Source organism: Narcine bancroftii, chromosome 13, assembly GCF_036971445.1.
Source record: "Narcine bancroftii isolate sNarBan1 chromosome 13, sNarBan1.hap1, whole genome shotgun sequence".
Classification (NCBI taxonomy): domain Eukaryota; kingdom Metazoa; phylum Chordata; class Chondrichthyes; order Torpediniformes; family Narcinidae; genus Narcine; species Narcine bancroftii.
In genome coordinates, this window is record NC_091481.1 from 68832176 (window position 1) to 68859755 (window position 27580).

The following is a 27580-nucleotide window of genomic DNA, read 5'->3' on the forward strand; positions in this document are numbered from 1 at the left end:
CCTCAGGTCGGTAAATAATGGACTACAAAAATGGCTCGCAGAGCCGAGTAAAAGTGCGCAACCGCGCATGCGCGAAGTATCGCGCATGCGCGATGCGAATGAAAAAAAACACACCGACGGGAGGGGGGACCAGCTGGGGAGTCGATCTCCACAGCCGGCAACGACAGCTGCAGAACACCTGCAGCAAGAAGAGACCACAAAAGACAATAGAAACAAGAAAGAAGAGAAGGAAAGGGCAACAAAGAAACAACAGATGGCCAACCCAGAGGAAGAAGAAGAGGAAGAGGAAGAGTACAGAGAAATAGAAGAAGAAAAGAAAGGCAAGGTAAAGGATATACTTGCTCTTATTAAAGGATACATGGAGTCATTTAAAGAATGGCAAACACAGGAATTTAAGGATTTAAGAAAAAGAATAAACAACACAGAAGAGAAAATAAATAAAATGGAGATGACCTTAACAGAAATGGGAAAGAAAATGGACAAGATGGAAGAGCGGGCAGTAGCAGCAGAAATGGAGGTAGAAGACTTAAAAAAGAAATTGGAGAAATCTAATAAAAAAACTAAAGAGACACAAGAACTACTAGCTCAAAAAATAGATACAATGGAAAACCATAACAGAAGAAATAACATAAAGATAGTGGGCCTTAAGGAAGATGAAGAAGGAAAGAATATGAGGGAGTTTATAAAAGAGTGGATCCCTAAGACCCTAGGATGTCCAGAACTACAGCAAGAAATGGAAATAGAAAGGGCACATAGAGTATTGCCCTCTAAACCACAACCACAACAAAAACCAAGATCTATTGTAGTAAAATTCCTAAGATATACTACAAGAGAAAAGGTACTGGAGAAGACAATGGAAAAAGTAAGAGAGGGCAACAAACCACTGGAGTATAAAGGGCAAAAAATCTTCATTTATCCAGATATAAGCTTTGAACTCCTAAAGAAGAGAAAAGAGTTCAATACAGCAAAAGCGATTTTATGGAAGAAAGGATATAAATTTACTCTGAAGCATCCTGTGGTATTGAAAATATTTATTCCAGGACAACAAAACAGACTATTCTCGGATCCAGAAGAAGCACGAAAATTTGCAGAACAATTACAAAAATAGACTGAGGGAGGAAGACGGGTAATGAGAGTTAAAATGATCACGATTGATATGTATGTGGGTAAAGACAAAAATAGACTGAGGGATGAAGACGGGTAATGAGAGTAAAAATGATCACGATTGATATGTATGCGGGTAAAGAGGTATAAGAGTGAATAGAGACAATGAGCATACATAAATGTATCTGTACTTAGAGGAAAATATAGATAGTATAGACAAGAATTAATAAGGGAAGGTAATGGAATAGAGAGAATAAGGAGGGAATTAAAAGAGTGACCTTTGTGACATATGAAAAGTGAAATCTTTTCTGGGGGAGGCGGGGTGGGGGGAAATAGCGGTCACTGCAAAATCAGTTGACGCTTGCGAGTGGATTCGCAAATCCAAATGGAGAGGGGAGATGTGGTTGTCCGACAAGGGATAAAGGACAACTCAGGAGGTGAAGGGGAGATTGGGGATAAATAAGATAGAAATAGGAGAATAAGGAAAATGTTGGATGTTGTAGGAATGTTGTCTTATAAAGAGTTGAAAATAAGAAAACAGAAATGGAAAAGGAGGAAAGGTAATGATGGAAAAACAGAAAGAGAAGATAAACAAAATATAAAAGGGCTACGCTGAACTATATGTCTTTAAATATTAATGGAATACATAACCAAATTAAAAGGAAGAAACTACTAAATTTAAATGAATAAATGTATTCCATTAGAAAAAATAACAGATAGGTTAAGAAATAATATTGAAATATTCGAGCAAGTATAGGAGCCTTACATTAAATACAATAGCGAAAACCTACCGGGGACAAACAGTACCTAAGTTGATGGAAGGAGAAGGAAAGAAAAGAATGGACTCAGTAGAATTTCTGGTGTAATTTTGTTGAATGACAACATTGTCTGACTGGCTTAATGCAACCTAGATTGTATACCTAAAATGGATGAGGGGGGGGTGGGGGGGTGGTTTGGGAGGAAAGGGTGGGGGGGAGAAAAAGTCACTGTATATGTGTGAAAAAGAAATAGTGTATATCATGGCTAATGTGATTTATGGTGTGAAAAATAAAAAATTTAAAAAAAAAAGGAAAAAAAAAAAAAAAAAGACATTGTGACCATGGAAAAGCGGTATCAGGACAACTGGAATCCATCAATGCTGGCCGATTATTGTTAGACACTGACACAAGAGGCATCAGATGACGAGTACAAACGAAAATTAGCAGCAAGACATTTTTAGGGTAATTAAACAAATGCAATCTGTCAGCATCATTATGTGATTAAACATTAGAAGTTAATTTAATGTTCTCCATCTTCCTACATGATACAGCAAATCTGAAATTATCTTTTTGCTCTGCATTAAGTCGTCTGTCATAATCCCCAATATTATTTTCAGGAAGCAAACCTTTTGGAAAAAAATTGTTATGTGAATGGTAAGTGCAAAAAGACCAAGGTACCCTGGTTAACGAAAGCACGCAGGTGCCATGATTATGCTGGCCTCTACAGTAAGTGGATCTGAATACTGGAACCAGGAAGTCTTGCTCTCGGTTGTACTGCACCTTAAACACTGTGTGCCATTGTGGATTCCAATCTGAGGAAGGAGGATCGTGTGATGCAACAAGTCACTAGACTGATTTCTGAAATGGCAGGACTGTCACTTAGAGATGGGGATGACAGAACCTCCTGGAATTTTTTAAAATCCCAATGGTAGAAGGCAAACTTAATGGAGGAAAAGTTCCTGATGGTGGGCAAGTCATGGATCAGAGTCTAAGGATACGGGGAAGGCCAATTGAGACTGGGATGAGGTTTCTTTACCCAGGAACTGGTGAAGCTGTAGAATTCTCCACCACAGAATGCTGCTGGGTCCAAATTACAGTATTTGAGAAGTAGTATTATTCGAAGGACAAATGGGATATGAGAGAAAGTGGGAAGAGTGGATGGAATTTTGATGATCAGCCCTGATTATACTGGATGGGGAAGAAGCTTGAAGGAGTTGCCTATTGCTCGTGTTTTCAATGGTTCTGATAAAGCAATTGCTCACATGGGAGACAGGCCCATCTTACCTCAGCAGTTCCACATCAGTGTAGCAATACTTCATGTGGTAGTCCCCAATCCTGCGACTGCTGTCCTGACCTCCAATCAACCCACATTGTTTAATTTTTCCAGCATCCAAGCCTGGAGACAGTGAAATATTAAACACTCATTCACGTTGACCAACAATTGTCTGGGCCCTAGTCGCGCACTGACCGGTGAGCATCCCAGACACGGCCATGTGCTGACCGGCGAGCATTCTGGACATGGCCACGTGCTGACCAGCGAGCATCCCGGACACGGCCGTGCACTGACCTGCCAGCCCCATGGACATGGCCGCACACTGACGGACTAGGTCCTCAACACTGCTGCACGCTGACCAGCCACTCTCCAGGACATGACCGCACGCTGAGAAGCAAGCCTCTGGGACACGACAGTGTGCTGACAAGCCAGCCCCAAGTCACAGCCATGTGCTGACCAGCCAGCCTCCTGGACTTGGCCCCACAATGATTGGTGAGCATCCAGGAGAGGTACTGACCAATGTATGTCCAGGATCCGACCCAAACCAGGGATTAAATTTAAATTTAGACATGCAGCATGGTAACAGGCCCTTCTGGTACACAAGCTTTCAACATCCAATTACACCCAATTAACGTACAAACCCCGGCACATTTTTGAAGGGTGGGAGGAAAGCAGAGTCCCTGGGGAAAACCCACACAGGGAGAACATGCAAACTCCTTACAGACAGTGCGGATTCGAAACCTAGCCGTTAGTGCTGTAACAGCATTGTGGTAACTATGCCAACCACACTGCCCCTTTAGTTACGGCATTTTTACTTTCATCTATATCTGACAAGAAAAACATCCCTATGAAATACAAACGTACAGTGGAAGGGAATTTGCATTAAAACAATTCAAATTTTACTTAATTTTGGATTCTTTGCTTTTTTTTAAAAAAACTTGTAGATCAAGGAAGGGACGATAAAGATTTTCAGTTTGAGGAAGTTTTATGGTATATTTTGGTGACGGGACTGTTTAAATTCTGCTTGGTATACAGCATGTGCATTAATAAAACATTTGATGGCTGTTTGTTTTTTCTCACGGTATTGTCTCATGAAACAGCCAAGGGCGGTCTTGTTATAATATTACATTCACTTTTTGGAATTAAAATACTCAAGTTTGAACTCCCTGATTTTGGAAATGTCCTTTACAGTATCACCAACCATGCCAATGAATCAGTGCACAACTATCACAAATCAAGTTTAGAAAGGTCACACTGAGGTGAACTTTATTAATAGAACATGGGTTTTCCGCCAAAAACTGCTTTGTACAGGAGAGTTTAAATCTGCAACCGTATTTGGCATTGGGCTTACTCGCCCCCCCCCCCTCCCCTCTTCCATCCCTCCCTATCTTAGATCTCCCCTTTGTGATCAGTGGGTTGCCTACCCCTCTCCCCTCACTGTCCAATGTTATGTGACAGATGTGGTCAGATTGCTCATGTTTACACAGCAGGATTAATCCACCTATAGTCTCACAGCTGCCAGCTGTCCAACACAGCAAAAAAGCTTCAACTGCCGAGAATTTCAGGAAACCTGGACAAGCTGAGGCCCAGGTTAGATACTGGCCTCTTTTCTAGGGCGGCTGCCACAAGGTTGAGTTTTCTCGCCTGCATTCAATAGAAGAACACAATCAAAACTAAACGAATATGCATCCATTTCATTTTTGTGAAGATTCCTGACACTGAATCTTCAACAGGAGAAACGTGCCCCTCAAATTATTGCAGAAAGCATTCAGCAGTTAAAAAGCGGACAGAGGGTAAAAAGCAAAATTAGTGTCAGCTTGTGCTCTTGGACCCAATTTCAAACTAGTTCATAAACTGACCCAAGACCAGATCATTCACCACTTGGAAACGCCCCACGTCAAGGCAACTCACCGAGCTGCGACAGCCGAAAGAGCTCATCCTCATTGTCTGTCGTGTGGTCAACACTGACTTGAGTCACCTGGAGCTGCCCGTCTGCAGTGGACTTACACAGCAAGGCTCGGCTGGTGCCTGCCAACAGGAACGGAGACCCCATTAAAGTGTGGAATGTCACATCTCTCAGCACTGGATCTGGAGCATCTTGGCACTTGAGTGGAGAGGATATGGGGGGGGGGAGGGGGGAAAGGGATTGGCTGTTGCAGAAAGCACTGAATCGGTGGAAAGAGCAGGGCAGGTGAGATCTTCAGGGATGCATCAGTGATTGGGGAAGGCAGGGGAGAATTTTAGGTTACGTTATGCAGCAGCGACAAATACCCAAACCTAGGAGGTCAACACGTCCACAGATGTATCCTTCTGAAGATACCAAGCAAGCTGAGCTCTACTCCCCTTGCAAATGGGACGGACATTACCATTCCTGAAGGTTACCGCAGGCACTGATCATGAGCTGCCTTGAGCTCCGATCTCCAGGGAAGGATTTGGTTTATGTGCAGGAGATCGTAATGGGATGTTGCTCTGGAAGTGAGGGTCACTTTTTTAAATGAGGGACTTGAGGGGGCAGCAATGGTAGTACAATAGGTAGAGGTGAAGACTGGCAAGAGGAAAGTACCTATGTTGGCAATGTAGAGTTTGTTGTTGAGAATGAGTGCAACAATGGCAGTTGTTCCTCCTGCAATCTCCTGCTCGATTTTATTGAGTTTTTCCAGGAGTTTCTGAAACTGTTGTGGAAGCTGGGAGTGAGGAATACCCTGTGAGGCAAGCACAAAACACAAATTAGAAGGGGCTAGAGAAGTGGGGAAGCGAGGAGCAACTGAGGCAGCAGGGAAGTAGAGACAGGGGCAGGATAGGGTTTGAGAGTTGCGGCAATGCCAGCTGTAGGGGCCTGAGGCAAGAATGAAATGGTTACACGATTGGACAATGTCGAGGAGTTGAAGATTTATGTTAACAGAGCACGTACATGTAGCTACAAGGATTTCTTCCCCCCCCCGCCACCCAACCAGAGGGAAAACAAAACTGAAGGAGAGGGATTTATGGGAAAGGGTAGGAAATTTAGGGGGGGGGGGAACCTGTTTCACCCAGAGCATGGGTGAGTACCTGCCTGAGAGAGTGGTGGGAAGGACTAACAGCATTAATGAAGCATCCAGGTGAGCACTTGAATGGCCAAGGCACAGAGGATGCAGACTGGTGTTGGAAGATTCACATTCAGATTTATTGTCAGAGTACATACATCACATACAACCCTGAGATTCTATTTTTCCTGTAGGCGAAGCAGAATTACCACTTACTGGTAATGCATAAACAAACTGTACACATTCCAGATTATATTAAAGGGTATTTGTGTACATTTTGGTTTGTTCATGTAGAAATTACAGCTCTTTTTATACATAGTCCCCTCATTTCAGGGCACCATAATATTTGGAACAACAATGGTATATGTATTAAAGTAGTCATGTCCAGCAATTCGTTGCATATCCCTTGCACACAATGCCAACTTGAAGTCTGTGATTCATCGACATCATCAGGTGCTGAGTATCTTCTCTGGTGATGCTCTGCCAGGCCTCTACTGCAGCCACCTTCAGCTCCTGCTTGTTTCGGGGGCTTGTCCCGTTAAGTTTTCTCTTCAGCGTATGGAAGCTGTGCTCAATTGGATTTCGATCGGGTGACTGACTTGGCCACTCAAGCTTTGTTGCTTGAGCAGTACATTTGGAATCACTGTCTTGCTGCAGGATGAAGTGCCATGCAATGAGTTTGGAGGCATTTATTTGAACATGAGCAGGTGAAATGTTTCTATACACCTCAGAATTCATTTTGTTGCTGCCGTCAGCAATCAAGATAAGTGTGTCAGTACCTGCGGCAGCCAGACATGCCCAGGCCTTAACACCCCCCATCACCATGTTTCACAGATGAGATGGGATGCTTTGGATCTCGGGCAGTTCCTTCACACCTCCACACTTTGCTCTTATACAAGTTAATGTTGGTCTCATCTATCCACAAGACCACTTTCCAGAATTTTAAATATTTCTTGGCAAACTGTAACCTGGCCGTCCTGTTTCTGTGGCCAACTAGTGGTTTGCATCTTGCAGTGTAGCTTCTGTATTTCTGTTCATGAAGTCTTCTGTGGACAGTATTCACTGACACATTGACACCAGAATGTTCTTTCTTCTTAATGATGTTCCAAACAGTTAATTTTGGCAATCCTTAGGTTTAGGTGATGTCTTTTACTGTTCTATTCTTGTTTTTCAGCCTCATAATGGCTTCTTTGATATCCATTGGCACAACTCTGGTCTTCGTGTTGAAAAATGGCAACTGCAGACTCCAAAGGTGATCAAAGGCAGGCCTAGCTCTCGTATACCTGCACCAACAAAGCAATTAAACATAACTGAGTACTTACAATTACCTGTCAAGCCAAATGTCCTGAACATTATGGTGCCCTGAAATAGGGGAATCTATGTATAAAAAGTGCTGTAAGTTCTACATAGTTAAACCAAAATGTATACAAATAACCTTGAATAAAATCTGGAATGTGCACTTTAATCACACATGAATTGTTTGATTACAAATTTAAAACTGTGGAGCAGAGGGGCAAATAAAGGAAAAAAAAGTCTTTGTCCCAAACATTATGGAAAGCTCTTTAGCTTATCACCATGATAAGGCTTATCAACACTTACCAGTCCAGGAGCAAGCACTTTGTCCTAAAGGGACTGTGTTAGAGAACATACAGATCATTTGTTTACAGACACAGGTTGTTACCTCAGGAAGCTGAGACTGCAAGTTGGCCTTCTCTGCCAGGGAATCATCAATTGATTCAAAGAAGCTCCGTTCCACCACATCAAAGGCCTGTGGAAGAGAGGACAAACTGCAGCCATTTGCTCACACCCAGCAACTATTGCACCCAAGAGTAGATTTTATTTATGTCACGCCCTGACAACAACATCTGAAAACCAGCCTCATTCAAAGTGGACAGGCTATTACTCTTTAGGAAGTATCAGAACCTCCGTCTGTACATCCTGGAAGCACTGGTTGGAGTTTTCAGCTCCAAACCCATAGAACGATGCAGTTGCAAGAGGCAAATCATCTTATTGGTTCCTTCAAAGAGCTGCTCAGATGTGAGAGTGCCCTGTCTGGCTGCATCACTGAGTGGAACAGTAGCTGCAAAGCATCGGACCAGATGTCAAGTCAGAGGATATCAGAGCAGGCGAGATGATCACTGGATCTCCTTTCCTTTATTGACGACTTTCACTGAGAGTGTTGCTTAAATGGGGCAATTGATGAGGATCCTTTCCCTCCAGCATATGGTACTTAGACCTGATGCCATCAAGGGGGTGGTACAGGAGCTTCTTCCCACAGGGTGTGAGATTGATAAACAATACAATGAAACTCTGTTTTAATGCAGTTGTTGGGGTACATAAAATCTCATCACGATAAAAGCGGGGTTGTGCTAAATCGTTGTTTTATTCTATAAGCATAATCATGTCTAAGATTCCCACAGAGCCACTTAGTTTAATTGTAACAATTGTTCTGGCTCAAAGATGCAAACTCATGGGCTGCAATAGGTTCAAAATCTTCCCAGCAGAGAATGAAGAATATTTCAAGGTATAATTATGGAACAGGAAGTGACGGCTTTATACATAGACGTTCCTGCTCCTGCCGGCAGCTCGAAATTTTCTTGAGTGCCTTTGCAGTGGAATTCACAACTCATTGTTCAGACAATTGTTTGAAGAAATAGTGGTAAAATAGTGGATTGATAACTGAACTGGCCCATCTGATAACGTCTGTTCACAAATCGAACACATGGCATCATGAGGAATTGACTAATCTCAGTCTGATGACTAACAGTTTATGTGTGAGAATGCCTACAATTGACTCAAACACCAGAAAACTGATGATTCTTTATGGTAATTTCCCCTGGTCAAATTCATTCAGGCACTGAGCCAATTGTTGTATCTCACACCACCACTTGCCCATTCTTTATAGTTAATACATGGACTCCTGCCGATGTCCAATGGCTCATCACATTATATCGGGGCATGTAAAATTGGGGTTTCACTGTATCCGAATAAATCATCCCAAGTATTTATATATAGATGCTCTTCTTGGTTCGACTTACAATTTTTCAAAGTTACGATGGTGCGATAGCCATTCATGTTCTAATGAAAATACCTGTGTGTAGTCACTTGGTACTGTAGTTTCACAACTCGCCACATGGTGGTGTTGACGTGACTGTTGTTATTGTACAACAGCTGAGGGAAGCTTTGGCTGGCGCTATATTTTATGATTAAAATTGTTTTTTCCAGTGTGGAATAAAAGGTATTTAACAGTTATAAAATAGGCTTTAAATTAGATAAATTAGCCCAGCTGTAGGCTATGGTAAGTGGTCTGAGCACATTTAAGGTCGGCTAGGCTACAGTGTTCACTAAGTGCGGTATTCTTTTCCGACAAGATTTTTCGACTTACGGTGGATTTATTGGATCGTTACACCATCGTAAGTTGAGGAGCATCTGTAATATTTACTTTAAATTATATCTTTAAGTCCTTATGTGATTAATATATGCTGTGTATTCCGTGTGTATGTACCATGGCCTGGAGAAACGCTGTACAGATTATAATGAACTGGAACCTGTTACCTAGTTGAAGGGCTCAAGGCTGAAATGTTGGTTATATATCTTTATCGTTGCAATATAAAGTACATTGTTTGACCTGCAGAGTTTCCCCAGCTTTGTATTTTTATTGAACCTTGCTCATTCCCCTTCATCTCTTTATTCCATTCCCTGTTAAAATGAACCACATCTTCCATCATCATCTCAGGTTGCCCATTCCTGATTACACAAACTGTGCCAGAGTGTCCCAGCTACAGGCACACTACTAGTCCCAGGCCTCCAGTCAGACAGGCAATCGTCTACCGCCACTCTCTGGCTTCTCCCGTAAAGCCAACACCTAATCCCATTTACTACCTCATCATGAACAATGAGCAACTGAACCGTCCTGACTATTCTCACATGTGGGACCTTGTCAAAGGCCTTACTAAAGTCTGTGTAGACAACATCCTCAGCCCTTCCTTCATCAACTTTCATAGTAACCTCGAAAAACTCTACAAGATTGTTTAAATACAACCTACCATGCTCAAAGTCACGTTGACTATCCCAGATCAGTCTCTGGCTATCTACGTTGGAAGTTCATCTGCCATGAGACTGCCTATTCCCGCAGTCTGTGCTCCCTGAAATCTTTAGCAATCTCCTCACTGAGCAGGACTTTTGGAGTATCGCTGTGACGTGATCCTGTGTGCCCCACAACTCCCAGCAAACCCCCCTCCCCCGCCCCACCCCAATGTCACCAAGTAGAGTCAGACCCAGGGGAAAATACCTGCAGCAGCACCTTGCGCACGTCAGCATCACTGTGACTCAGGGTCAGCTGCCCCAGCAAGAGCTCTGCCGTCAGCCTCTGCGTCACAAACTTTGAGACTCGGCTCCCATCATATCCATTGAAGACCCCATAAAGGAAACACTCGTCTTCCCTGAAGGAGAGAGAAACCGGATGCATCAGCTGTGTTTGGGGGGGGGGGGCGGTGGGGAGAACATATGTCTAACTGGGGTAACGTCTTCCCTGAGGGGGAGAGAAACTGGATGCATCAGCTGTGTTTGGGGGGGGTGGGGGTGGGGGGAGAACACATGTCTGACTGGGGTAACCTTTTAAAGACAACTCTAGAAGTTAATGAAAAAAACAAGGAGAAACTGTCCTGCCATCAAGGGGACAACAAAAGTTGATCCAAAACAGATTCTGTGTGAGAGAGCGGACACTCAGGAAATCTGCCAATGAACAAGGAGTCATACAGCAGGGAAATTGGCCAATCGGCCAAATATATCCATGCCAATCACATGTGCAGTACTCGGCCAGTATTTTAAATTTAAGTTCAATTTTTAAAGAAGTTTAGACATACAGCATGGTAAAAGTGCTTCCTGTGCACGAGCCCGTGTTACCCAATTGACCTACAATCCAGTACATTTTGAATGATGAAAGGAAACTGGAGCATCCGGAGGAAACTCATGCAGACATGGGGAGAACATACAAACTTCTTACAGACAGCATGGGATTCAAACCCCGGTCCCGATTGCTAGCGGAAATCGCTGGCGATGTAACAGCATTGTGCTAACTGTGCAAGTGGTTATCAAAATAGTGAAATGATGCCAGCGTCCGTTTCCACCATTTTCTCAGGTAGTACACTCCAGGTACTCACCACTCTCCAGGACCCTCCCAGATTCACATCTTTTGTTCATATCCAAAATCCTCTACCCTCTAGCTTTATTCCGACAAGGAGAAAAGTTTGCTGCACTCTACCCCCATTTCTAGCTCCCATACTTTTATGAATCTCATTTGTGTTCCCTCTCCACTGGGGAAAACAGACCTCCCAATAACTGAATTGCTCCATCCAGGCTACTTTCTGGTGAATCTCCTCTACAGCGTTACCACATCCTTGCGACAGTGTGGTGCCAGGTTGTACCCAATGTACTTGTGCTTTTAATATACATATAAAATACCTTCATTTTTACTTCAATCCTGTTTGACAGTAATATTTTACAATAAAGGTTATGTTACATTTTTTATGAAAGTCAATTTGTAAACTTTCTGATCCAGATAATAACTTTTTCAACATTAATTTACCTGTGTTTCAGGGTTTTGTTAAATAGAGGACTGATTTTAATCCATAATACCAGTGGAATCTCCTGCCATCCCAGAGCCCAGGGATATCTCCACTCCTGCACCGAGAGCCATTTTAAAAAAAAACCTTTTCACGATACTCCTAAAAATCTATTCTTTGGTCAGTGAAGTGTTAGGATTTCAGAAACACATGCAAATCAGTAACAGTTTTCTACAGAAGTTAGCCACCTAAAGAAATAAAAACAGGTTTGTCATAAATAGCATCTAGATCAGTGTTTCTGAACCAGGGTTCCGCGAGAAACAGTGATAAATAGGCTAATACATTTTTGAGTAATTTTTGTTTCATTTTACATTCGTAATTTTACTGTACACGTATGGCATATTGTTGGAAAATCCTTGGTTATTATAATAAAAGCTTCAACCTCTTATATTATTTAAAATGAAAACCTCGGTGTGAGGCCTCATAAATGAGCATGTATGATTTTTTTGTATTGCAAATAAATTTGACAAAAAAAGGTCATTTTTTTTCCTTAAACAAGTTATCCGAAAAAAAAATGTTTACCACATGAACTATGATAAAAATATAAAAGACATAGATATTAATAGTGGTATGTAATAATTTTTATGCAGGAGTTCCCTGAGACATGAAAACTATTTCAAGGGTTCCACAAGGGTGAAAAGGTTGAGAAATGCTAATCTAGATTAACGTACCCCTCTACATCCTCTGATTAAGTTTATCCAGCTTATGCTGGTGGGTAAGGGAAAAAAAATCCTGCAATTCAAAATTACTAAGGCCTTCATTCAGATTCACAAACTCTGATCCTAAATAAATAAAACTAAATCTCTTAGAATTGGACTCAGGGAACGGGCTGGGTTAAAACTCACCGAAACCTCAGCGAACCATCCTCCAGGCTATGAGCCTCGGTGCTGGATCCATCTGCCTGGTAAATGCAGTTTGTGCTATATCCGATCCCTGACAGGTGGCAAACAGTCAGGTCATCAGTCCAGCTCGGCTGTTCCTGGTCAGGTTGGGAAATTAACCATCAATGTCCGAACATAAGACCACCAGACTCCCACAAGCACAAGTGAGGTGGAGGGAGCAAAGGGGGGGGGGGCGGGGGGAGGGAGGGGGGCGGGGGGAGGGAGGGGGGCGGGGGGAGGGAGGGGGGCGGGGGGAGGGAGGGGGGCGGGAAGAGGGAGGGGGGTGGGGGGAGGGAGGGGGGCGGGGGGAGGGAGGGGGGCGGGGGGAGGGAGGGGGGCGGGGGGAGGGAGGGGGGCGGGGGGAGGGAGGGGGGCGGGGGGAGGGAGGGGGGCGGGGGGAGGGAGGGGGGCGGGGGGAGGGAGGGGGGCGGGGGGAGGGAGGGGGGCGGGAGGGGGGGGGGGCGGGAGGGGGGCGGGAGGGGGGCGGGGGGCGGGGGGCGGGAGGGGGGCGGGGGGCGGGAGGGGGGCGGGGGGCGGGAGGGGGGCGGGGGGCGGGAGGGGGGCGGGGGGCGGGAGGCGGGCGGGGGGCGGGAGGGGGGCGGGGGGCGGGAGGGGGGCGGGGGGCGGGAGGGGGGCGGGGGGCGGGAGGCGGGAGGGGGGCGGGAGGGGGGCGGGGGGCGGGGGGCGGGAGGGGGGCGGGGGGCGGGCGGGGGGCGGGGGGAACGGGGGTGGAGGGGAACGGGGGCGAGGGGAGGGGGTGGAGGGGAACGGGGGCGAGGGGAGGGGGTGGAGGGGAACGGGGGCGAGGGGAGGGGGTGGAGGGGAACGGGGGCCGGGGAGGGGGTGGAGGGGAACGGGGGCGAGGGGAGCGGGGGCGAGGGGAGGGGTTGGAGGGGAACGGGGGCGAGGGGAGGGGGGGGGACTGGACGAGGGGCAAGGAGGGACCGGACGAGGGGAGGGGGTGAGGACGGGGAGAGGAGGAGGAGGAGAGGGGAAAGAGAGAGGGAGGAACGAGTACACAGGAGGGAGGGGCTCAGCTCGTCTCCACGTTCCGCCCACCCCCGCCCCATAACATCCACTCCCAGGTCCTCACATTCTGAAAAGCCCGTCTCCTCTGCGACGCCATTGCAGCGGAAGTACGTCACCCGCAGCGGAAACTCCCTGGAGAGGGTGGGCGGGACGGAGGCATCGCCGCCGATCCCGGGTGGAGGCGGGTCCCTCTCCGTCCCAGGGGTGGGGGTGAGGACGAGGGGGTCCCGAGATTGGAAGTCGGCATTTCGGGTCAGGATCCTTTCTCAGGATGAAGGGAAGGTACTCGATCTACTCCGGGAGTTTACATCCGGTACCGCACGGATGGCAGTCTCTTCAATCTGAGGCGCCTGCAAGCTCACACCAAGACACAAGAGAAACTTGTCCGTGAACTACTCTTTGCAGACGATGCCGCTTTAGTTGCCCATTCAGAGCCAGCTCTTCAGCGCTTGACGTCCTGCTTTGCGGAAACTGCCAAAATGTTTGGCCTGGAAAAAGCCCTGTGGTGACAGAGCAAAACACAAAAGTTTGCAGACAATGTGATTGTAGTAAAAACACACAAATTCTGGAGGAATTTCCAACGTCCAAAGAATGTAAAGATTTTACTGACGCTCTGGGCCTGAGCCCTTCCTCAAAGTAGAAGCAAAGAGCAGCAAGGCATCAGAATAAAGACTGTCGACTGGCTGGGGGAGGCCAGACCAACAAAATGTGTTCATTGGATAGTATAAGAGGTGAGAATTGTTCGTTGGAGACAAAGGGAAAGAGAGAGAGACATAACTAGAGAAAAGGTGACAGGCAAGGAAGTGGGGGTGGGGGTGGGGGTGGGGGTGGGGGGGGGGGTAGGTATCGGAAACTGGAAAAGTCAATGTTAATGCCAGATGGAAGGTGAGGTGTTGTTCATCCAATTTGCGGGTGGTCTCTATCCGGCAGTTCACAAGAGCGTGGACAAGGGAAAGGGGCAGGATATCAAAATGGGTGGCCACAGGGAGATCATGCCATTGTAAATAAAATCCTTCCCTATATCAAAACTATGTTTAGAGTCCTTGCCTTTGAGACCTACCAAGCCTGTTTCCTGACTCACAACATGCAATCAGTAACAACCAGATAGGGTGGGAGTTTTTAATGCAGCTCTTACTTTAACCACATAGTAGAACCTATGTGGTTCGGGTTAGAACACCCGATCAAGAGATGTTTCTTCTGTTCTCTCCCGTTCTGTGAATTCAAATAGGCTTTTCCATCTCTGGGGTTGGGAATGTGAATGTTGTTTCTCTCCACACTGGTCACCTGACCAGCCTCGCACTTGCTGCATCTTCTGTTTGTTCTGTGTTTCCACTACCAGCAATTCTTTGCAAGTCAGAACTAGGAGCCAGGAGCCGAACCATCCTGCCCAGCCATTCAAGGCTGATCTGATGATCGGCTCATCTCCACCTACCTGCCTTTTCCCCATAGCCCTTAATTCTCCTACGATGTAAAAATCTATCCAACCTCGATTAAAATACATTCACTAAGGTCACCTCCACTGCTTTAACAGGCAGTGAATTCCCTAGATTCACCACCCTCTGGGAAAAGTGGTTCCTCCTCATCTCTGACCGACCTTAAATCTTGAGGCTACGTCCCCTCGTTCTACTCCCCCACCAATGACAACAACTTTCATTCCTCATATCTTCTCTGCACCTTTCATAATTTTATGTTTTTATAAGATCCCCTCTCATTCTTCTAAATTCCAGCGAGTACAGCCCCAGACGACTCAATCATTCGTCAAAGGCCAACCCCTTAATCTCTGGAATCAACCTGCTGAACCTCCTCTGCACCGCCTCCAAAGCCTTCCTCAAGTATGGAGACCAATGTATCCTAGATTGTATACCTTAAATGGATGGGAGGGGTGGGGTGGGGGAGAAAATGTCACTGTATATGTGTGAAAAGGAAAAATTGTGTATCATGGCTAATGTGATTTATGGTGTGAAAAATAAAAATTTTTAAAAAAAAGTATGGAGACCAGAACTGGAGCAGCTCCCTCTGTCCCCAGATTTGTGAACCTCATGCACCACATCTCTTTCAGCAAAGCATTTAGTTTAATTTAGAGATACAACATGGTAATGGACCCTTCCAGCCCACAAGCACATGGCCCAAAAACACGCCTGTGACGAATCGACCTACTGATTTTATACACCTTTCTTTGGCTTGGCTTCGCGGACGAAGATTTATGGAGGGGGTAAAAAGTCCACGTCAGCTGCAGGCTCGTTTGTGGCTGACAAGTCCGATGCGGGACAGGCAGACACGATTGCAGCGGTTGCAAGGGAAAATTGGTTGGTTGGGGTTGGGTGTTGGGTTTTTCCTCCTTTGCCTTTTGTCAGTGAGGTGGGCTCTGCGGTCTTCTTCAAAGGAGGCTGCTGCCCGCCAAACTGTGAGGCGCCAAGATGCACGGTTTGAGGCGTTATCAGCCCACTGGCGGTGGTCAATGTGGCAGGCACCAAGAGATTTCTTTAGGCAGTCCTTGTACCTCTTCTTTGGTGCACCTCTGTCACGGTGGCCAGTGGAGAGCTCGCCATATAATACGATCTTGGGAAGGCGATGGTCCTCCATTCTGGAGACGTGACCCATCCAGCGCAGCTGGATCTTCAGCAGCGTGGACTCGATGCTGTCGACCTCTGCCATCTCGAGTACTTCGACGTACACCTTTAAAACATGGGTGGACACCAGAGCACCCAGAGGAAACCCACGCAGACACAGGGAGAACGTACAAACTCTGAACAGACAGTGGCAGAAGTGAACCTGGGTCGTCGGAAATAGCGTTGTGCTAATTCCCTTGCCCCTCCCCCCCCCCTCAACCTCCTTTGGAAGTGTAGGCATCATTCTGGAAATGCAACGGGAACACTATAGTTCTGAACTGATGAAGTGATTTCTGTATCCCATGAGCAGGGGCAAATGCAACACTCCTTGGAGTGCTGCTCAAGAAAATATTTCTGTTGTTCCAGACCCACAACCCGCTCACATGTTTCTCCCTGCACTAATAAATGTTCAGAGTGTGGTATCCAGAAATGGACTCAATGCACCAGGTCAGACCCACACGAGTGAGTCCTGAGACTTTCAATGTACTTTCTTGTTTTTGTACTCAACGTCGCACTCAAAAGACTAACCTGACACATGCATCTTACCAACGCTCTGCCACCTTCAGGGATTAGTGTACCCATGGTCTCAGGTCTCTGTGAAAGCGCAAAGCTGGAGAATCTCAACATAACAAAAATGTTTCAGCCTTGAGCCCTTCATCAAGGTATGAGCAAAATGTAGGGCACTTGAAAATAAAATGGTAGGGCAGGGGAAGAGCAGTCTCAAAGGCAAGAGATAAAAGATGGATATGGGAGGGCGGGCACAAAACGGGGAAGGGGTGGGTTATAAAGTACACTGACCTGCTGAGTTTCTTCAGCATTGTGTTCTTACTTCAACCACAGTATCTGTTGTAAAGTTTCGTGTTTCACTCTCATGAAGATGATGCTGTCTCTCAATTTGCTCGTGACATTAAACACATTAAATCGTATCCCCAATGTGGCTGTGCATTTCACCACTCTGCTTACACACTTGTTGGGTAAGAGACAAAGTGTAAGTTTAACCATGAGTCTCAAAATGAGGGTTTGTGAACCCAAAGACAAAAGGACCTGGATGACACTGTCCCAACACTGCAGACTTTTTTCCACTGTCAACCTTCTATAGTCACGTCAGTTATTGTTCTCTAAGATTCTCACACAATTTTGTTCAAGTCCTGTCCCATTGAGCTGATTGTTAGTCCCAATATACTGCAGTGCGATACTGAGGGAATGGTGCAGTCAGAGATGCACTTTTATCCAGACTCAGTGAAAGCGGCATTCAGCTCTGTTTGCCTCAATCTACTAAGGATGTGGAACCTTTGCAGAGGAGATTTACCAGGATGTGGCCTGGATTGGAGAATGTGTCTTATGAGGCAAGGTTAACAAAGCTGGGACTTTTCTCTTTGGAGTGTAGAAGGATGAGAGGTGACTTAATAGAGGGCTACAAGACGAGAAGCGTAGATTGGGTGGACGGCCACACCTGTTTCCAGGGGTGACAGTAGCAAACACCAGGGGACATCTGTATAAGTTGGGAGGAAAGCTTAGGAGAGTTTTTTTTTTACACAGTGAGTAGTGGGTGCCTGGAATGCCTTGGCAAGAGTGGTGGTGGAGGCTGGTTCAATAAGGGTCGTTTAAAAGACTCAGGCACAGGAATGGAAGAAAAACAGAGGGTTATAGATGTAAGATAGGGAAGGATTAGATTGTAGAGTAGGTTTATAGAGGTTGGCACAATATTGTGGGCCGAAGGGCCGGTACCGCGCTGTGATGTTTTATGTTCCATCTCAGAGATGCAAAGGATCCCGTGGCATTATTTCATGGAAAAGCAGAGGACTGGCGCAGTGTCCTTCCTGGTGTTTATTCTTCTAAAGTAAAATCATTTGGTTGATGGCACCTGCTGATCCAATTTACCACATTATCATCTAGACCAGCCATTCTCAATAGGGGCCATATGCACCCGCCACCTTGAGGGGCTCTATGCCCCCCACCACCTTGAGGGGCTCTAAAGCCCTGCCACCTTGAGGGCCACCGCACATTTACGTAAAAGCCTTGTTTTCCTTGTACATTGCATCATTTTTTTAATGTTGTCGGTTGGAGAGAAGTATAGAACAAAACTGACTGCTTCACAGGGACGGGGACCCATAAACTGAGCAGAATCTGGGGGGGGATGTCATGATTGAAAAGAGGTTGAGAATGGCCTGTCGAGTTCCTCGCCTCTGTGCAACAAGCTGCTTGCTCCCTGCTCTGTGGGAAGACAAGGACTTGGGAGAGGCAGGGTATGGTTGGTAAAGATTTATATTAATGACAGATCACACAGCTGAGAAAAGCAAGCAAAATCATGAAGAGGTACTGGGCCAAGGTAGATGGTGTTTGTGCCGCACCAGTGGGACAGGCAGTTGTTGTCACCCGTAGAATTTACTAGTACCAGGTGCAGCTGGAAGTTCCAGAGTTGCTCCCCTGTCAGCCCTTGTGGTCAGTGTGTAACATCCCGAACCTTCTGTACCGCTGCAAGTTTTCTCTTCATCTCCTTCAACTTCAGCAGGTTCCGATATCCTGCTTCAATCACTTCATGGTATGTGGGGGCATCATCTGTAAATCCAGGGTTAAAGAGAAAAAGCAGGTCGGATGGAATTTTCAACGACGCTCTGACATATGTCCCAGGGCATTGTGTACTGCCAAAGTTGAGGCCATTGGTAAATATTACAGATTCTGGTTGCATCACTGTCTGGTGTTGAGGTGCCAATGTTCAGGACGGGAAAAGGCTACAGAGAGTTGTGAACTCGGCCAGCGCCAGCATGGGCACCAGTCTTCACTCCATCGAGGGCATCTACGAGGCAGTCCCTCATGAAAGCAGCCCCAATCCTCAAGGACCCCCACCACCCAGGCCATGCCCTCTTCTCACTGCTACTATCAGGAAGGAGGTAACAGGAGCCTGAAGATGAGCACCGAGCGGCACAAGGGCAGCTTCTTCCCCTCCACCATCAGATTCCTAAATGGACAATGACCCACAGACACGGCCTCACCTTCTTTAGTTTTTTTTAAAAAATGTCATTTATAGCAATTTTCCACTGTGACGCCTGCTGCAAAACAACAAATTTCATGACAAGAAATTCTGATTCTGGGTTCTGATAATCCAAGGGATATTATCTGATGATGAATTTATTGTTATACTCACAAATATAATGTACCGACTTTATTGCAACACCAAAAGATAGTTTGTAACAAAAATAACTCCAATAGGATATATTAAGCTCTGAATATAAATGATAGATAATAAATATTCACAGTAACAGAGGTGCAAGAATTGAGGAGTTGGAGCAGCTTTTGAAAATAAATCTTTACATTCCAAGCTGTGGCATTCAATCAGATACTAATTATTAACACATATTGAAAAAATGTAACATTACAACAAAATTGCCCTAAGGCAGACAAAGTTTCACCATTAGCAATGTCCAACACCCATTACAGTTACAGAGAGAGAATTCCCCCAGAGTTACTGAGTGTCCGTAGATTTGCTTCTAGCGTTCCTGCTGTTGCACAGACCCCAGTTCAATTCAGATCATTAACAACCTGAGCCAAGATTCAAACCTCTGACGTGATGAGGAAGACGTCAGCATCCAGGGCCCTTCAGGAGCCCTGCTTTCCCTTAGCATCCTCTCAAATCCTGGCTTCAGTGCCTGGTTCTCATGATCCTGCCTCCAGCAGCCCGCAGCCTGGTATGTCCTTTGACCCTATGTCTCCAGCAGCCCGCAGCCTGGTGCGAGTCCTTTGATCTCGTGTCTCCAGCAGGCTGCAGCCTGGTGACAGTCCTTTGACCTCGAGGCTCCAGCACCCTGCAGTTCCTGGATTTTTAAAAAGGCACCGTTGACTCCCTTAACAGCATGCAGGGAGCTGTTAGTAGTTGGCCTGGGCAGTAGGACCCTGTGGAGAAGCACTGTGTCTCCCCTCCCCACACTCCTGGGTCTGCATCAGTCTAGAGCTAGATATGTTTAACCTCTATTACAACCTTGTATCCACAGCCGCATTGGGCAGAAATTCCTGGCAGCAACTGTGAGCAGTTCCCTACACACTAACTACAGCTGGAGCAAGAGCACAAATAGCTCGTCCCCATGAGACTGCAGTGGGAAAGGAATCAGTGGAAGGATATGGTGGAAGGTGCCGAATCTCTGTTCTGGTCACAAAGATGTTTTCTCCAGTCCACGTGTCCAATTTCAGATTCTGGAGGAAGTTCAGAACGAGAGGACTGAGGCCAAACAGATTGAACAAGTTCCTCATGAAGTTGGGTCCTTGTCTGGCCACAGGAGGCTGTGGGAAGGAAGTGTTTATTAAAGTCATATAGATTTCCTGATCTCCAGGGCAATGCCCCCATTCCCAGTCTCCGGGACTGTAAGAGGAGAGGGTTAAGATGGAAGCAACTGTTGAAGGAAGGAGACTGGGGCATCTAAGTAAGGGAGGGATGGTAACCAGATGGGAATAGAGTTGGGGGGGGGGGGCAGAAAGGGGATTTGGCGGGAGTGATTTGATGGTCAGCACTAAGGGTAAACTCATACAATTCCAGGATCCAGAATTGGGGAGAAAGTGGGTGGTTGCACTTGAGAAATATCAGGAACTGCAGGGCATATGGTTAACTTACCAGATGCGGTGACATTGATCTTTTAGCATTGCCAAGGTGGCTTGGATTTAAGTCCGAGCAGAGAAAACGGCATGGTGAAGAGAGGGGTTTGTGCTTGATACCAATAGTGAGAATTGCTCCATGTGAGTGAGGCAAGCAATGAGGCGGAGGTTTGTGGATATGGAGAGAAGCTCAGTGACCGGCATTGAGAGCTACAGGGAAAACTGGATCTGAGTGATAGGATAAGAAGGCAGGATGAGAGGAAGAGGGTGGGGATGCAATGAAGGGATTTCATACAATGGCTTGTTGGGGTTTTTTCCAAAAATATTTCTTGTTTGCATTTCTAATTAAGCTGGAACAGCTACAAAAACTAAGGGCGATATTGGCTGAGAGACCCCACGGCATTTTAATACCGATCAAGAAAGACAAAAGCTGCAAATGCTGGAACCTGGAACAAATAAAGAATTGCTGGAAGGACTCAGCAGGCCCAGTAGCATCCAAAGGCAGAAATGGTCACTCAACATTGCTGTCTGTTGTACATATCAACGATCTGGATGATAATGGATCAGCAGGCTTGCTGATGACACTAAGATTGGAGGCTTTCAAAGCTTGCAGAAAGATCTGGACTAATTGGGAAGATGGGCCAAAAAATGGCAAATGGAGTTTAGTGCAGACAAGTGTGAGGTGTTGCATTTTGGACAGGCAAATCAAGGTAGTACATACACAGTAAATGGTCGGGCACTGTGCACTGCGGAGGAATAAAGATCCATAATTGTAAAAATGCAGATCCATAATTCCTTGAAGGTGGCATCACAGGTGGACAAGGTTGTAAAAAAAGCTTTTGCCAACTTAGCCTTTATAAATCAAAGAATTGAGTACAGGAGTTGGGATGTTATGTTGAAGTTGTTTAAGACATTGGTGAGGCCAAATTTGGAATATTGTGTGAAGTTCTGGTCACTGAACTACAGGAAGGTTATCAATAAGATTGAAAGAGTGCAGAGAATATTTACTAGGATGTTGCAGGGTCTTCAGGAGTTGACTTACAGGGAAAGATTAAACAGGTTAGGACTTTATTCCTTGGAGTGAAGAAGAATGAGGGGAGATTTATTAGAGGTTTACAAGATTATGAAAGGTATAGACAGAGTGGATGCAAGTAGGGGTTTTCCACAGATTGGGGGAGATAAATATGAGATGTTGTAGTGGCTACTACGGTAGAGCTACTAAAGTAATACACACACGCCAGATTAGTCAACTCAATCGACCCACTACACGGCTGCTACAATGTCATAATTTTTAGCTGAAAGGGGAAAGGTTTAGGGTGAGCATTAAGGGGAAGTTCTTCTCTCAGAGAGTGATGGGAGTGTGGAATGAGCTGCCATCTGATGTGGTGAATGTGGGCTCAATCTTGAATTTTAAGAATAAAATGGATAGATACATAGATGGGAGAGGCCTGTTTTCTGTGCTGTAGTGTTCTATGGTCAGACTCTTTATTGAAACTAAACAGGGGTATGATAGTACATGTATGATAAGGAAAAGGTGCTGGTGAGGGGCAAAGAGATGATAGTGTGTTGGACAAAAGTTGGGAGAGGTGGAGAGACATGAAAAGAGAGAGAGAGACCATGGGGGGGGGGGGGGTGTATAAATTAAGAACAGCAGCACCCAAGAAAAGATGGGAACAGTGGACCCAGAGGTTACTCAAAATTAGAAATATCAGCTTTTATGCCTGTGTTCAAGGCTGTCCTGGAGGTATATGCTGTGTAGCTTCCCCATGTTTATGTTTAATCATACTCTGACAATGGACAAGGCCAAAAACAGACATATCAGTGCGGGAACAGTGAAGGGAATTCAGCTCAAGCTGAAACGCTTAATACACTGTAGTTCTGATGTCTGAAGGCCTTGCTAGGTGGCATCTGGTGTATGTGACTCACCTCTTTTGGAAGGGGAATGCGGTTGAGTCCAGAACTTTTCACAGTTGTTCTGCTCACTGACTGGGTTGTGTCTGCAAGAGACAGAATCATGGATGGAATTGTACAATGGTTCAGCACAACAGAAGCAAAATCCTGAATTTAGAAAAGAACCCGATTTCAATATCATTCAATGGGACCATGCAACATTAAATTGGAGCAGAGGGTCTAATCCAGAGGTTTTCAAACTTTTCTTTCCACACATTCCACTTTAAGTAACCCCTATGCCGTAGGTTCTCTGTGAACCACTGCTCTCGACCCAATTGTAACTAAAATTTTTTACTTGAGAAAAATTGTCATTGGCCCATTTCCTTTGGAGTTATGAAACTGCACATAACGAGTCAATGAGGGACGATTAAAACAATGGTCTTCAAACTTTTTATTCCACTCACGTACCACTTTAAGTTATCCCTTATTAATTACAGAGCATCTATAGTATAAGGATTTCTTAAAGTTGACCACCGCCAGTGGGCTGATCTCGCCTCCAACCATGCATCTTGGCACCTCACAGTTCGGCGGGCAGCAACCTCCTTTGAAGAAGACCGCAGAGCCCACCTCACTGACAAAGGGCAAAGGAGGAAAAACCCAACACCCAACCCAACCCACCAATTTTCCCCTGCAACCGTGTCTGCCTGTCCCGCATCGGACTTGTCAGCCACAAATGAGCCTGCAGCTGACGTGGACATTTACCCCCTCCATAAATCTTCATCCGCGAAGCCAAGCCAAAGAAGAAGTGACATGTGAGTGGGAAGAAAAAAATTGAAAACCACTGGTCTAATCCAAAAAGTGGACCCATTTAAAAGTGACTTAGTGTGTTCTCATAAAGATGAAAGGTCAATGAGACCAGGAACACTGGAGGTCAAGGGATATTGAGGGTTGGATTAAGGAAAGGAGGCACTTGGCTGGTGGAGACCTGTGCTTGGACTGTCACTATTGATAAATACTCTAATAATTTGGATACTAATGTTGGAAATATAGCTAATAATTGTGCAGATAACAAAAATAGGTGATGGTGAGGATAATCATGGGCTAATGATCCCATCATTATCTCAATGCTATTTTTGCACCCCCTCAGGTTTGCCATGAGTTTGCCGAGTGCTCTTGTGACAGAGCTTTCACAGACGTGCACATGGAGCCCACACACAATGTAATTTCACACAGGTGGAAACAGTGCATTGGATCTTAGCTGTGCCTTGTTGTTTTCCAAATTTAGATGAGCAGCACAGTAACAGGCCCTTATTGCACCCAATTGACCTACAACCCCCAGTGCGTGTTGAAGGATGAGAGGAAACCGCAGCACCAAGGAAAATCCATACAGGCAGGGGGAGAAGGTACAAATTCCTTACTGACAGCATGGGATTCGAACCCCCTTCCCGGTCGCTGGTGCTGTAATAGGCCTGCTCTAACCGCTACGCTCACCGTGCCATTGTGGCATATTTCTCCCGGATTGAGGAGAACCAAATGCACATTCCGTTACAACATTGGTTAACATTTTACTCATTGCTCATGCATCACGGTACAATTCTCACCACTGGACATGGCCGTCTCTTCAAAGTCTTCAAAAGTCTCTGCCTTCAGCAGGTCTGAAGTTGGTTCATTCTGGTTCCTCTGCTTCAATGGCAAACTCAGTGACAGTCTCGGCATGGTACTCTGTTTCCTTTCTGTAGAATGCTGAGCCCAGAAAAGCAGCAGTAGACATCAAGGGGATTTAAAACAAATATCAAAGCTTAAGCAGTTTTGTCCAGGTCTTTCACTGCAACCCAAAATATCTCATACAAGTGAATTGAGTGTCAAAATCTCTGAAGATCTATCTATCTTTATGTCGAATCAATCACAAAGAAGGCTTTCCAGTGGCTATATTTCATTAAGAGATTGAGATTTCATATTCTACAGGTGGACTGTGGAGAGCATTCTGACTGGTTGCATCACTCTCTGGCATGGAGGTGTCATCCTTGATGTATAACTGATGTATTTTTACCTCTACTCTATGAATGACACGGTTTGACCTGCTGAGTTTCTCCAGCATTGTGCTTTTACTTCAACCACGGGGTCTGCAGACTTTTATGTTTTACTTCTGGTGCATTACAAATGTGGTCTTTACAAATGGTCCCTTCCACACTGGATAAACTAAATGTAGATTAACACAACTGCTTTGCAGACCACTTTGTTTTACTCCACAAGGATCCCACAGTTCCAGTCACCTGTCACATTAATTCTCCACCTCATTCCCACTCCAACCATCTGACAGAGTACAACGTAAGCTCAAAAAATCTGGGTATACCATCGCCTTGGCACCCAAACTTAATACAGTAAAACCTCTGGTGTTTGGCATCTATAAGGATTGGTAGATGCCGGATAAGTGTATTTTCCACTTGCTTGAGATTTACTCTTACAATGCCTAACTAATACACTTGCATTAAGAATAAACAGTTTAAAAGATAAAAAGACAAAAATACTAGACTGTACTTACACTGAACAAACTTCACTTGCTTGAATATATAAACCTTAAAGCATTTTACTTTATTTTCAATCACATTCTTTGCATCTGCAGGTTCCTCCCCCTCCACGGAGCCGCCCGAAAGATGAACTAACAACATTATAGATAATTAACCCACTCCCCCAAGTTTACAGATAAAGCCTCTGATTGGGGAAACTCTCTAAGCTGGGATAAGGAGAAACTTTTAAGAAAGTCACCCCAATGACGAGCAGCATCAACCAGCTCTTCATCCTGGGTGAGGCCATCGCTGTTTCACACAACGTTATTCAACCAGCTGCCACAAACAAAGCCCGAAACCAAGGCCCTCCCTCCGCTGGCTGAATATTTGCTCCCATCTTCACCAAAGGTTTATGTGTTTCTTCAGAGAACATTTACTTTCACTATTTTTTTTTTACCTGTTATTTCATTCTTATTTATTTTAATTTAAAAAAGAGTTTCCTTGATTTTTTTTGCTTGAGGCTGCCGGTTGCTTGAATTCAACATACCAGCGGGTTTCACTGTACAACAATTTGCAGAAATGGCCAATTTTGAAGCAATCTCATCCACCTGTAACCTTTAGTCAGGTTTTTATTTCAGATTGTCAGAGAACATACACGACATCACATGCAACTCTGAGATTCTTCTCCCTGCAGGAGAGCAAGAATTACCACTAATTAGAAGTCCAAAAAAAAAATAACTGTACACATGTAAGCTAATAAAGAAATGTAAAACAAACTGACTGTGCAATACAGAGAGAAAAAAAAAATCACAAGTCAGAGTCCTTAAGTGAATCCCCGATTGAATTTGTTGTTGAGGAGTCTGATGGTGAAGCGGTTTCTGAACCTGATGGTGCGAGCTTGGTACCTACACCTCGCTCCTGATGGCAGCAGCGAGAACAGAATATGTGCTGGGTGGTGTGGATCTTTGATGATTGCTGCTGCTCTCCGACGGCAACGTTCCCTCTAGATGTTTTAAAGCGGAGATGAAGTGAACTCTTGACCTTAAATGAAGGCGGCAGAAGCAGAGTCTTTGAATTCTGCTTAGGTTCTTGGTGTCAAAAAGTGAATGCTAACCATGAGTAGATTGGGAACACTGAGCTGAGGTTATAATACAATCCGCTGAGATTGGATTAATTGTGCAGCAGGTCTGATTGAACCTTTGCCTCTTCTTGATCTGTTTGTTCCTTTGACCATGTTCAAAAATCCACCTTTATTCCACAAAATTAGACACTAATACTTCACAGGCTGATCAGGATTGGTGGAACATTGTTAAACAAGAAAATTTGTCAACACTGGTCTAGAGGGCAATGCTGGAGAAACTCAGCAGGTCACGCAACGTCCAGAGGAAGTAAAAGGCTGACCAACGCTTCAGGCCTGAGGCCTTTGTCACTGTATTTCTGAGTTTTAATGAGCAACATCAATGGTGTGAGAAACAGAAGTACCTTCACAGAATTTGCTCGAGACAAAAATTGAGAACAAAGAACATTTATTATACTATTACAACAATACAAAGTTGGGTGCTTCCCCTTACCCTGGGAATACACACAGATACTGAGGCTGACCCAACTTTTATACATTTCATTTCAGTACAGAGATACCTTCCCCCTAACATTCTTCTGCCTCCTGGATTGGTTTAGCATTAGGTAATTCTGCCCACATGGATTCTAACTTCTTATCAGTTTATGTGCCTTACTGCAAACTTGTTAGCCAGGAAATATCATGTCTTTGTTCTTTACTCATTAATCAATCCCCAAGACTTGCTAAAGCTATTTACTTGCTATCCTGTTTTGAAAATCCTTATTTTATTATACTTTTATAACCCTTCCTCCCATTGCAGCATCCCTTCACCCTGATTTAACCCATAATACTTCATTTCTAATGTGCACTTGCTTGACTCCTCCCATTCCAGCATCCCTTCACCTTAAGTTAACCCATAATACTTCATTTTTAATTAGCACTTGCTTGACTCCTCACATTCCAGTATCCCTTACAATGGACTGGTATCCCCTGATAATGGAATTCCCAATTCCTTGTTTATTTCTTCTTCTTTCTTTGGCTTGGCTTCACGGACAAAGATTTATGGAGGGGTAATGTCCATGTCAGCTGCAGGCTCGTTTGTGGCTGACAAGTCCGATGCGGGACAGGCAGACACGGTTGCAGCGGTTGCAAGGGAAAATTGATTGGTTGGGGTTGGGTGTTGGGTTTTTCCTCCTTTGTCTTTTGTCAGTGAGGTGGGCTCTGCGGTCTTCTTCAAAGGA

The 27580-nt window shown here is 45.2% G+C and overlaps 2 protein-coding genes across 2 annotated transcripts in view; both read right to left on the reverse strand.

Moving 5' to 3' along the window:
- tab1 (TGF-beta activated kinase 1/MAP3K7 binding protein 1) overlaps nt 1-13823 on the reverse strand; it is a 37040-nt gene extending 23217 nt beyond the window's left edge. Inside the window, exons 1-7 of the mRNA XM_069907908.1 lie at nt 13757-13823; nt 12628-12761; nt 10450-10600; nt 7840-7926; nt 5699-5837; nt 5047-5163; nt 3147-3258 (exon numbers count right to left, since the gene is read on the reverse strand). Of these exons, the coding sequence (XP_069764009.1) occupies nt 3147-3258; nt 5047-5163; nt 5699-5837; nt 7840-7926; nt 10450-10600; nt 12628-12761; nt 13757-13789 (773 nt within the window). The 5' untranslated portion in view covers nt 13790-13823. The remainder of the gene's footprint in view (nt 1-3146; nt 3259-5046; nt 5164-5698; nt 5838-7839; nt 7927-10449; nt 10601-12627; nt 12762-13756) is intronic.
- A 4539-nt stretch (nt 13824-18362) lies between these two features.
- Nucleotides 18363-27580, reverse strand: part of LOC138748057 (protein FAM227A-like) — a gene marked incomplete at its 5' end in the record, with an annotated part of 55591 nt that continues 46373 nt past the window's right edge. The window contains 4 exons of the mRNA XM_069907753.1: nt 18363-18861; nt 20418-20576; nt 22812-22882; nt 24377-24518. Of these exons, the coding sequence (XP_069763854.1) occupies nt 18745-18861; nt 20418-20576; nt 22812-22882; nt 24377-24518 (489 nt within the window). The remainder of the gene's footprint in view (nt 18862-20417; nt 20577-22811; nt 22883-24376; nt 24519-27580) is intronic.